Here is a 13,925-nt window from a genome sequence, read left to right on the forward strand (position 1 = left end):
GATTTGGGCCAGCCTGATGTTTTCTGGTGTTAAATCATGGTCAGGAGCAAGCATACGATAACTATAAACAACAGTAAGGCCTCTTACTTTCTTTCCTCCGGATACATTATATTGCATGAGCTGTAAATCAAAAATAAATTGACTCAAATAATAATTTTGACAAAAAAAAAATTGCTGTAACAACATAATAGAAAATAATATTAAACAGCCTGGAAATAATAAGGAGTTCTTAGACTCTCAAAAAGTAACTAACTGAATAATAATATACAATCAAAGATAAATGTAATGAGTTTTCATTAAATTAAAAAATAAAAAGATAATCTAAAAACAAATAAAGAGTATTTAGAGTATCCAATTTAGATAATTACAAATAAGATCACTAGTTTACATTAGGCATTGTTTTATACTTATTGATTCTGATAATAATAGCTTATAAAGAAAAGGTTTATTATTATTATTCTGACACTACAGTCCTACAAAAACCCAGATCTTCTACTTCCAGGGCTATATTAAAAAGAATATTCTCCTCCAGTATTTTAAGGGAAATCAGACACTCTTGTATGTAGGAGCCCTGTCAGTATTTTATAGGTTGTGCTTAGTATAGTAATGCTTTCATAATTATTATTATTATTCTGGCACTACAGTCCTACAAAAACCCAGATCTTCTACTTCCAGGGCTATATTAAAAAGAATATTCTCCTCCAGTATTTTAAGGGAAATCAGGCACTCTTGTATGTAGGAGCTCTGTCAGTATTTTATAGGTTGTGCTTAGTATAGTAATGCTTTCATAATTATCACATACCATCTTGTCCTCTTTCTTGTGTATAGGATATATTGCTGCTCTTGTCCAATTAAATAAAATATACTCATTAAAATAAAATATACAATGAATGATTAATTATATTGATTGTTTGAGAGTGGTTTATTTCATTATTAACACAAACACAATTAATACAACTTTTACTCTCAACATTTATTTCACAACACCTCCAATGTTTCGGCCCTCAGGCCATTCTCAAGGAAACAACCTAAAACAATGATGTTATATATCCTTCAAAATGTTTCTTGCAGGTTCATTGCCCATGTCATATCAATTTTTTATATTTTAACCTAAAAACTTTTTCACACAGATACGACAATATTTGTGTGAAATTTATATGACATGGGCAAGTAGCCTGCAAGAAACTTTTAAAGGATATATGACATCATTGTTTAAGGTTGTCTCCTTGAGAATGGCCTGAGGGCCGAAACATTGGAGGTGTTGTGAAATAAATGTTGAGAAATGTAAATTGTGTTTGTGTTAATAATAAAATATACAATTAAAAATAAATACAAAAAAGCTTCTTGAATTCCTTACACATCACATTTTTTGAATTATGTATTGGTATTTATGAAAAAAACAATTAAAATAAAACTACATTCTCTATTTCATTTTATGAAACCTACTGCACAAAATCAATATCTCAAATGGATTTTTGACATCGGTTGTGCCCTCAAACTTTCTCTAAATATTTTTGCAAGATTGAAGTCAGAGCAGCATACTGGACAATGAAAGACATAAATACTGACTACATTAAGGTACTCAGGGAACACATTTATAGTTTGCAGCTGTGTCATGCATAAAAAGGAAAATATAGAAAATCAGGATCTATTTTAAGGGACTTTTCAAGGAGAAGGTCAGGGTTGTGATCAATTATCTGTATACAACACATAAAAGAATATTCCTCTTTTACACAATACACATTGTCGAGAATATTAGATATGTAATATGAACTATCACCCATGCCTAGATGTATTCTTTTATTTTTGGTTCAATTTCTTTCTAGACCAACCAAAATTCATGTAGTAATGATTAAACTTTTGTAAAAATAGTGTAACTTTTACAGTTGTAGGGTTTATGTAAAAGAAGTGTAAGGGAGTAGTAGGCCTCTGTCATGCAAAGAAGTAGACAATGAATATGAAGATGTCAGAAAACTACCACTGTTCAGTGTCACAAATTTAAATAATTGGGCATCATGATAACAGAAGACATTAGTATGACAGTTGAAACAAAATTAAGAATAACTGCTAGGTAAAGATGCTTTTGGGCAGTGCAGAAAGCCATGAAATTTGATGGGCACAGAACTAACTCACAGTTTATGAGAAAATAATACACCTTATAGTTACTACCTTATGAAATTGCTCGGAGCTTAAAATTATGGGTGGGAGAGTGGAGTATGGAGAATCCATAGGAATGCCGAGCTGAGACAAATATATGATAACCCTGACCTTGTGACCTTCATCAGACAAGCACCAGTCAGATGGCAGGGTCATATTGAAAGGATGCTGAAAAGATATCCAGGGATGGCTGGTGGTGCGAGCCTAAGAGGAAGACCATGCTTACATTAGCTGGAGTAAGTCAAGGAATACCTTAACCGGTTTGGTATTCAGAGATCAAGGAGCCATGCTCGGACAAGAAGGAATGGAAGTCAATTGAATCAAAAGGTCCTCATTATCAGAGGACTGTAGAGCTGAATAATAATAATAATAAGTCCTGCTTAAAATAAAATAAAAATAAATAAAAGAATCTATTACTAAATATTAGATTCTGAAGTTTATATTCATAACAAGAAAATTAATTGAAGAAAATATATTAAATATAAATTATAACATTAAAATTAACAATCATTTCAAAAATCATTAACTAATTATAAGCTATTATGAGGGTAAGTCAATATCCGCAATTTAGATATATTTTTGTTTATGTTCGTAGTACTGACGTTTTGCATTGATCATGCTTTGTTTGTTTGTTGTTATGTCTATGCAAGTTTCAAGCTGTTTGATTAGTTTCGCTATCACTGTCGTGCAGTTAATAATGGCTGCTCTGCTTTCTATTTGCACCAAAGAAGAGCAACATTCAGTGATCCGTTTTTTACGGTCAGAAGGCGTATCACGAGCCGAAATTCATCGAAGACTATTGGTACAGTAAGGGAACAGTATTTTGCCACAACAGAGTATCTACGAATGGATTAAAAAATTCAAAAATGGTCGCACAAGTGTTACACACGATGAAGAAGCCTGACAACCATTTACTGCCACAAATGAAGAAAACATTGAGCGTTCACATGAAATGGTGCTCTAAGACTGTGTCTGTAAATTAGTCATGGTTCTGTCTGCGAAATCATTCACAACAGACTTATGTTTCATAAAGTTTGCGCAAGATGGGTGCCAAAACAACTTACACAGTTGCATAAGCAAATGAGGTTGGAAACCAGCCAAAAACATTTGGATTTCAAATGGGACACTTCTTAGACAGGATTATTACTGGTGACAAAATATGGATCCATCATTATGAGCTGGAGAGTAAACGGCAGAGTATACAATGGAAACATCCAAATTCACCGTGCAAGAAATAATTCAAGACCCAACTGTCCGCAGGAAAACTGATGCTTACGGTTTTTGGGATTTACAAGGTCCAGTACAGCAACATTATGAGGAAAGGGGTACAACAATAAACAATGTACGTAACAGGGAGATGCTTACTACCAAGCTAAATCCTGCGATTCAAAGCAAATTCCGAGGACTGCTGTAAAAAGGTATTGTGTTGTTGCACGACAATGCCCATCTGCATATTGCTGCCCACACAGCTGAAACACTTTAGAAACTCAATTTTGATGTACTGGCTAATCCTCCATATAGTCCTGTTGCAGCCAACATATGTTTAATAATTAGTTCCAAACAATAAATAAATGTATCTGTTGTAAGCATTGCGAATTAGCATGATTTTGTTTGCTTAAGAAGTATTAATAATACCAGTATGGTATACATATGCCAGCTCAAGCGCCCTTTTCTCTCTAGCTCCTCAGTAGTTGCTAGCAGGCTGGCTTACCCTCATATTCACTTCAAGCCATGGCAGGAGGCTCTTCACCATGAGGACATTTCTCGGCGGGCAGCTCTTCTCTTTCACGAGGACATTTCTTCACATGGGGCCCCATCACCCAAGGTGATATACAGACAATTTTATTTATATTGCAAAGATAAAAAACAACAATTTTTGTTTTTTTATTTTTAAAAATAATTTTAATTTTTGTATTTTTAAAAGTTCCTTATTTTTATGTTTTCTAGTGTATATGTTTCAATATTTTGTTTTACAGTTTCTTATGTTCAATTACTTTAAATACAACAATAACAAAATTCGGCTATTCATTTATTTTCTATCTATTCAAAAATAAGGTAACACCCTAAAAGAGAAGTGGGAGAAAAGGCACAGGAAATCTAGATCAGAAAAAGAAACAGTCAACAGACAGGCTTAGACGAGACAGGACCAGGCTTGAGAGAGCAGCAGAAGCCGGACCAGATGAAGTCGTGAGAAGGGCCACGAGACCTGGACATCCCTTATGAACAAGGCGACACCTACGGACCTACATCCCACGGCATCAGCAGCTATAAGTATAAATTAAACAATAAGCAATAATGTGATAATATATTTTATGGCAACTATTTATTTGAATCATTACAACCATTTTAATCATAGTAATAAATTGTAAATAAATACTTAGTCTCTTTATGTAGTTTATATACTATTATATAACCCAATATACCACCCCTTATTATATTATATAATTACTAGTAACAACATTTTTAAATATAAAGGTAGTTAATTGGTAAACTGATAAACAAACAAAAGGCCTATGGAAAAGAATCCAATCATAATAATAGTTTTTTAGGACTCAATATATAATTAATTAATTAACTTATTTTTGGATAATTGTCTTCAGCGATTATCCTGGCATCCCGATTAAATCTCAAGGCATTAGGATTAGAAGAATTAGCGGATAGACTTTGCAATGGTATTGTCCAAAAAGAAGAAAATATCGCGGTAGTCAATCAAGTTGAAGAAAAAACTGAGACAGAAATTAAAGAATTTTTTAACTATGACATTGATGTGGAAACTGATGAAAGAGAAAATTCAGAAGAAGAAATAATTCAAGTCCCAGTACCTGAAGCTCATAGTGAAACTGTTAAGGTCTCAGAAGAACCAGAAAGCCCCGTTGAGGAGGGAAACCCGAATATTTGTAAAATCGGTCATCAAGAAATAAGGAAGGAACATAATCAAATTGAAAATACGGTCTCATGAAAAGCTGCACCTAACTCCCATTAGTCCAAAGGAGATTCTCCAGAATAAAAACCGGCCAATTCCGATAGCGTACTTATACATGGTAAAAGAAAGTATAGAACTCAAGCAATTCAGATTGTACAAACAGAAGTCGGAACAAAGAAAATTCAGGAAAACGGAAGAAGATAAAAGGTACCAGTATAAATGGCATTGAACGGTTTTTGTGCATAAGTGTGCCGCTTACAGAGGATGCTCGTAATTATCTCAGGGGGAAGGTTAAGAAAAAATTCTAGTAGCCTTTAGTAGCCTGGTTGAGAATATTGTTATATCTTGGAATATGGAAAATGGACTTAAAATATTGGAAATAACTATTCATTAACAGTCTGAAGGTCTTGATATATAAAATATATATATTACTAAAATTAATATTTAAAAATAATCATTAATAAGAAAAGTTAACTTCAGTGAAATATTAACTGCATTAATTTAATTTAAAATAATTAGTCACCTACAGCAAATTTACTTGTTGTATATATGTGTATACAGTTGTAAATATCAATAAATAAATTATTAAAAAAAAAAAAAAAATAATTATCTGAATGTAGCCCAAGAGTAAAAATATTAGTATTGGAAGAGCAGCCTAAAGAAAAAATGAAAAGTGTGTTGGATCCACTTATTTATTTTATTTTATTGTTATTTATTAAATTTAAATCAATTCTGAAATGATGACCCTGAAATCGTAGCAGACTCCAGTTCCTCCTTATTTCCCTGAAGTAGGATTGATTGATTTAGTAGGGTTAGTTTAAGAAAGAAGAAAGAGAAATCTTCATAAATCTCAATAGTGGTAGGATTATAATTATTGATAGATCCAAGATGAAAAAGACAAGAAGTAATTTATTAAATTAGTGGTGCTCAATTTTTGATGATCAACTTGGGGAACATATGATTACATTCAGGTACGCTAATCCGAGTATTTGAAACTATAAAAAAAAAAATAATCCTCCTGGTTAAACGTAATTAAATTTATTAATGATAAAGCAATTAGTTTAGTTAAAGGCTACAACTAATATAGTAACCTTCTTAAAAATTTTAGTACGAGAATTAATTTGGGCTTTGCCGATAGGCGGGCTTAGTCCAAACGACTTGGTCATTAGGTTTGAATCTAACACACCCTGTGACTAAATTTTAAGTCCAGTTTAAATATTAGAATTAGTAGTAAGAATAAAGGTAAAGTGTTTTCGGATAAGGCATAAGTTAAATTGAATAGTTCGGATTAATAAATGCCAGATACATAGAATTCCACTGAATAAGAAATTAATGAATAACCATCTACATAAATGCTCTGAATTAACTTTAATTATATAATGATTAACTGCCATAAAATATAATGTAAAAGATGTGACTATAGTGTAAAATATGTAATTAGTAAATAAGTAAATAATTGAAAATTGATATAGGGATATTCTAAGAATAATATTCCAATACTTTTTCCAAGAATTAATATTCTGATAGTTTTTATGTAATTAAGTTTTATGAGTCAAAGTAACATTAAAATTAGCTCCCTAGTTCACACAGATTGTCTCTCGTATTTATAGATTGTACATGGTACTGGATCACGCTAACTAAATATTATATAAGAAATTAGATAAATAGGTCAATACAATGTAAAATATGTAAAAGGCCATCACTAAATTGTAAAATTAATGTGTATGATAATATTATTACGTAATAAGTTATTATACAGATCTTAGGTTCTGTTACTGGTACATTACATCACGAGAAATTATCAGATATTATCGTTATAAAGAGAATATCGATAAATCTTAACAACTATATAAATAACATAGTATCTGTTACTCTAGGGTATATGCAAATATCAATATGTATCAATTCTAGGTTTGGTCTGATATACCAATTTAATCGAACTAGAAGTATCAAATGATATCCGTGATACTGAGATATAGGCATATTTCATTAGGTGTAAATGCTAGGTTTGATACGATGTATTAATTTAAAATAACTAGCGGTATTATGTATTTTATAGTTGGATAATTCTCAATAGGCAAACTATTACTAGAGACCTAAGTACATGACCTGTATAAATAGTTTACCTAGTGCATAAATGTTTCATAGGTCGTTTGAATATATGGTAGAATACATGAGAGTAAATTGTTAAAGATATTACATATTGTACATTTCATAAATATCAAATGTATTAATGAGCAAAATTTTAAGGTAAGATGCATCTAACATGTCGTATAGGTAATATCTGAATATATCTGTATTGTATATTTTGTAAATATGTTATAAAGATTTAAGATATTTAGTATATTATAATAATAGTATATTTTGTATGTTTATAATAGGGCTAGATAATTGTTATATAGACTGTATATAATAATCTTATGATATAAGGTTTAATGTTAAGTTAACATAAGAGTAAATTGGAAAATTTTAAGTTTTAAAGCAAAATAGGGATGTAACATAAACTATACTGCCATAAAATATTTAATTAGTAATAATGTTAAATTTTGAGTAAACACTTAGTTTAAGAAAAATTTTAGAAATCCTTTCTTAATTTTTTCTTCTTCGCAACCCAGGCATATGATATGTATTGACCTCTTGACAATCCTGGGTATTATTAAGGTGTTTCGTCATGTGCCCCTATACCTGATCGGGGTATCCTTCTGCAAAGCTTTTAGGGTGTCCCCAGATATGAAAATATCTGTGTTAAGTTTGCCACATTAGCAGTGTCCCCTGAGAAAATAGATTTGCTAACCTTTAAAAGGGCCTCTACATGTTGGCCAAGCCATGGCAAACTCAGACATGCGCGAACATGTGGATGGGTGGCTTGTTCGAGTTGGCCTAAGCTCGTTGCCGATCCGTCGAGAGTCGGTTTTTTGGACAAAGATCAAAGGGATTCGTGAGAGCGCTCGTGTAGCATCTCCACCATTGTTCTTTGTCTAGTTGCAACTGAGAGCTGTTAGGAGGTTAAAGGTGTTTGTTGGTACTTTTTATAATAAGTTTTATATTTAATCTTATTTATTTATAATTAATTTCTTTTCATATTTTTTTGTAATAAAAATAATATAATCCCAGTGCAATGGCTGAAACCACTTGTACGTCCGCCATGCTTGCCTCTCTGAATAACACTGACATGTGAATGGTCTGCTTTTACCGAGCATTTGTACAAGCCTCCGATTCATGGCGAGCGGCCAACATGTGGATCCATCTTAAGTGTTCTAACAAAAATGACAGGTTTGACGAGGGACGGGAATCAAATTAAGCAGGTTCAGGCCCTTCCTGGACATGTCAAACTTTTTCATCCAGTTTCGGGCCTGAGGGGGGACGCCTACCTCGGGAGCGTTCGGTCACCAATGGCCAATGAGAAAGGAGATTCAAAAATAAGGTAACGCCCTAAAAAGGAAGTGGGAGAAAAGGATTAGGACAACAAGATCAGAAAAAGGAACAGTCAAGAGGCAGGCTTAGACGAGACAGGACCAGGCTTGATAGAGCAGCAGAAGCCAGAGCAGAGGAAGATGCACTTCGACCAGACGAAGTTGTGAGAATGGCCACGAGACCTGGACATCCCTTATGAACAAGACGACACCTACGCAACTACATCCCACGGCATCAGCAGCTATAAGTATAAAATTAACCAATAAGTAATAATGTAATAATCTATATTTTATGGCAACCTTTATCTGAATCATTACAACCATTTTTATCATTGTAATAAATTGTAAATAAATAGTTAATCTCTTTATGTAGTTTATATACTATTATATAACCCAATATACCACCCTTTATTATACTATATAATTAATGGTAACAACATTTTATAAATATAAAGGTATTTAATTGGTAAACTGGTAAACACACAAATAGTTTTTGGAAAAGAATCCAATCATAATAATAGTTTTTTAGGACTCAATATACAATTAATTAATTAACTTATTTTTGGATAATTGCCTTCAACTGGCATCCCGATTAAATCTCAAGGCAGTACATAGCAATACATAAATTTTTTTTCCCTCTTCCTGGTCATTTCTGACAAATAGAGTGGGGGGGAGAGGGAGGCATATAGAGGTAACCAATCTATCCTAAATATGGTTAAAGGGTCAAAATTTCATTCCGTGGGACCCTCACGAAATAAAAATCAACATTCCAGCTGGGTTCAGACTACTGCAGTGGCGAGGTTTTTGAGGTTACGCCTCAACTCCCTCAGCCACAAATGACCCATACAAATATGTATCACTGATGCACTACATGGAACACACAGTTACCAAATTCCCAACCAGGATTCTTTCCAACTCAGTCCTCTTTATCGTGTGCATAAACCCTGAAGAAAGAAATGCTAAAAATTAAAATTAAACATTAGTAAAAAAAGAAACCAGATAACAAGATATCAATTTTCACTTCTTTAATAATCATAAATTCCTCTATGTGACTATTAATTCACTTGCAATTATTTTCCCTTGCCTTAAGGATCATGTTTTCAAAATTATAATTATCTGTTAAATGGAGACTATTATTATTTATAGTAACACAGGTTTTGTGTAGCTTTATTATTTGAAGTTGTCTTGTCCCTTTATTTTTTATTTACTTTGAAATCTTAATCTTATTGACAAGTTTTGTTCACAACTGCTTGAAGATTTTCCATGTTTAAAGGGTTCACATTGAATTTATTACTTAGTTCAGTCTTATATTCATATTAAAAAAAAAATTATTACTTTATATTTTATTATTAATTGAAGTTAATTAATATCTCAGTTAAAATTTATTTATTAAATATATTAAAATAGCCTTCTATCATTATTTTAAATTAAACAGTTTTAATCGCTATAAGATGAAAGTTGGATGCCATTTTTTTCACTTGTTCTTAATTATAACATAACTTTTTGAAGTGTTGTATGCTTTCCTTAATATATACAGCATGCTTATAAAAGCATAGAAACTAAAAATAATGATCTATTATTAACTTCTATTTTAAAACCGCATAACAATTCACATATTAGCGCAAGGCAATATCAACAGAATGTAAATTCATAAATATTCTGAGTGAAATGACAAATATATATTAAACTACTTAAGATAAGATATTCAACATTTGAGTCATTTTATATTAATGTAACCTAAAATAAAGTAGTTATCAACTTAAATATCTTAGATTTTGTTGAGAAAAATTTAACTTTGCTCTTTCAAACCCTGAGTTTAGACACAATTGTTTTTTAAATTCTATTTCTAGCCTTTTAAATTTTCTGACATTGTAAAACAGATCTTTTTTCAAATTTGCTCAGCATTAAAAAAATGAAATTTCTTAAAATTGAAGAAAAAAAATCATTTATTAGGGAACATTTTTGAATTAGTATTTCTTAAATTTCTTTATCATCAATGGTAACTTAGTGAATATATCATTTCATAGTGGAATCATGATGGGCTCACCAGTTATGACTAAAATGCATCTCAATAGTTCAGTATTTTGATGCATTTCCAAAAATGAGCTAAACCAAGATTAGAATTTAAGTGATGAAAACGTGTGTTGATTATATTAATATTGATTAATATTGTATTAAAGTAAATAGCTCTTATCATTAATTTTTTAATACATTCCTTTTATAAGCTTAACTGATTTATAGTAACAAGATATCAGATTCCTAGAAGTAAAGCAAATATAAGTAAAAAAATAAAAAAATTTTAACATGAATTTCGATCAAACATAGAATATAAATTAATCAAAGAAGAAACAAGGAAGAGGGTAAATTATTACAATTAAAGTTTAAGCTGTGGAAGGTAAATTATGATTATAAATCTGTATTAATAAAATAAAAAAATAAATAAAAAAAGGTGAACTTAAATGTTTGAATTGGGTTTCCTTGTAAAATTTGTATTGTTGTTAAATCTTAATTTCTATCATTCCTTTCTTTATGATTTATCTACACTAGAAATTTTGACAACTCCGTTAGAACGAAACCTGGTGGACACAGCATACCAAGGAGTGCAACGATAGTGCACATTTGAATTAAAGGTTGATAATGTATGTATAAAAAGGAGTACTTTAGGTGAAAAAATTAAAATATAAAAAAACAAAACAAAAAAAAACCTGTAATAGATAAGATAATATTCGAAAATAAAACTAAAACCAAAGTCAGAAAGAAATACAACATTAAATTTCAAAAATTATAGTACAATGAGAATAATCATCATTTTATAATGAATTCCATTACACATACACATATTTATTGGGGAGTAAGGGATTTAATAAAAGGAGTTGATTAAAATACAGAAGTATTACTCTATGTAAAAAAACTCATATTGATGAACATGAAAATGATATTTATTCATAGATCATAGGGAGGATATATCACCCTGATACCTCCCCTTCAAACGCCACTGCCCTTACAGCATTTCTAGGATATTAAAACCTTCTGGTACAAAAGCTATTAAAATACTTAAATGGAAAGAACTTGCCAAATTTAGTTAATAATAATAAGTTAGCAGCTTAAAAAAAATAAGAAATATTTTCATCATAAATTGCTATTTTGATGAATGATATAAATACATTTATTTTGATATTTTTCAATTGCTAAAAGAATAATTTTAATGATTAGAAAACGTATACACTTGGTAAGAATGAGTGTATGTATAAATACTTAGTAATCATTTTTAATAATACTTGATTAAAAATTTTTGACCATTTGTAGAGGCCAGAGTTTAAACTGAAGCCAACAATATTAAAAACAATAAACAGTATATGAAATTTAATTAATCGATAATCATTCTATCTGTCTATTTCTATTCCACAGTTTAATCATAAAAATTGTTTAATATTGGAAAACTATTGTATAAATATTGGTTATTCATGCTCAATTTATTAATGCTTATTATAATGGAAAACAATTCTATTTAATAACAAAAGTAACAAAGACCTGATATGTGCATGAAGCAACAGCCAAACAGATAATTTAGTGGTCATAAAAATTAATAACAGAAGAAAAATTTTGGATTAGTGAAAGCCTACCAATAACACATAACAGCAATATCACATGATCCATAATTCCAATAGAATACCTAAAGAAATCAAATGGATCATATACCAGCCACTTAAAATAATTTTTATTCATTTATCAATTTCTTATGTTTTTTAATGATAAATGTAACCAGTTTCTAAAATTAAAATAAGTCAGATAAACCTAATTTCTGATGGATAAATTCAAGGAAAAACAAATGAATTTACTATAATCTTACAGTAGAATATTATATTCAATCAAAATACATCTACTAAATAGTAACAATAAATGATACCTTAGAAATCAATGTACTAAGATCTGATATCCCAGGATCCTGCTGTGTCAGATCCCGAACAATATCTGGAAATACAGCCATGAAATCTCTCTTATCATCTTTTGTTATGGTTTGTGGACGTATTGCAACTGTGTTATGCTCTCTAAACATAAAAATATATGAACATGTTAAGCTAGAGATATACAATCTAAGCAATGAACTAGTGCAACACTGATATAAATATTTTTATACTTGCAATACCTGCAGATAGTATGAGGATTGCAACTAAGAAATTTAAATGTTGAATTGTCTAGAGAGTTCGAAAATTTACTAAGGGACAATCTTCCGTTTAAATTAGGGTAGCATAATTTCATTAAAGGATTTGAGAGTTTCTGAACGCACAGTTTTGCAAAAGGCATTTCGAAATTCAAAATAAAAACAGAGGATAAGATTATCAACTTCCGATTCCGATAAGAATCTTACAATAAGAGCACTGTTATCAAACCAATTCACAATCACAGTCTGTTACTTTATAAACAGCGGATCTCCCACTCCGCTATATAGCTGCAAGGAGCTAAGAATCCTACTGTTGTATCTTGACAAATAAGTTGTATAAGTTAAAACGAGCTCTATTAACTTCAAGGTATATACGCTAAAAAAGAAAATGTCCCCACTAAATTTAAGTACAATAAAGTAGAAAATCTGAACTTTTACTCACTTAGTTTAAATCTAGTACGCATATCCTATATGTGTATATATAGGATATAATTGTATTTTGTAAATATAGCAACATAACGTAATTTATTAAATATGGATGAAATTGGATACTAATCACTTTACTTTAATCACTATTAGGTTGAATTGTTTTCTATTTTTTGATCGTTATGTTGCTGTTCAGAGCACATCCCATTGACAAACTACAGAAAAAATACTCTGATTATCGTATTTTTCTGTCTACATTAACTGCTCAGCTTTCAACGTGAAAGGTAATTTTAAGTTGAGTATATTTATTATTCTCATTCCCGTGCTTATAATTATAAAATATTAATTATTTTTAAATTTTCCTCTTTTTAGCTATTTACAGCATACGGGGGACGTTCTCGATATCACGCATCAATCAAATTTTCATTATCATCACCGAATCACTGTTAGTTACTTAGCCATCGACCTTTGATGGAATGCTGAGTGTTTCCGACAGCAGGTGGATGCAGCTCATATCTAGGCAGATCTTTATTAGAAATAAGATAAGGATTGACGTGATATATCACTATTCCTGAATCAAATGTTATTTGGCATTGTAAATAAATATTGTGGGATCCTTACTATGATTTTGCTATTCCTATGTATGAAAAATAATTCTCAAATTTAAACTGAGTAGCATAATTTTAATAGCTTTTGGTTACTTCTCATTTTATAAATATATAAGTTATGGTTGGACAAGGCCTGTATGCAACACTAATCCTAACTCCCCTTGTAAATAAACCTCAATAATGTCTATAGCATCACAGAGATAATAAACCGGTATCTTTCTAGTAAGCGTACGGTT

The 13,925-nt window shown here is 30.7% G+C and overlaps 1 protein-coding gene across 1 annotated transcript in view; it reads right to left on the minus strand.

The window, feature by feature from the left end:
* LOC106680900 (farnesyl pyrophosphate synthase) overlaps positions 1–12,918 on the minus strand; it is a gene marked incomplete in the record, with an annotated part of 33,461 nt that extends 20,543 nt beyond the window's left edge. Inside the window, 3 exon segments of the mRNA XM_067045890.1 lie at positions 1–120; positions 12,401–12,542; positions 12,641–12,918. Coding sequence (XP_066901991.1) covers positions 1–120; positions 12,401–12,542; positions 12,641–12,798 — 420 coding nt within the window.
* Between the last annotated feature and the right edge of the window lie 1,007 nt (positions 12,919–13,925).

This window comes from Halyomorpha halys, unplaced genomic scaffold (assembly GCF_000696795.3).
Source record: "Halyomorpha halys isolate HHAL.00 unplaced genomic scaffold, Hhal_1.1 Scaffold298.1, whole genome shotgun sequence".
Classification (NCBI taxonomy): Eukaryota; Metazoa; Arthropoda; class Insecta; order Hemiptera; family Pentatomidae; genus Halyomorpha; species Halyomorpha halys.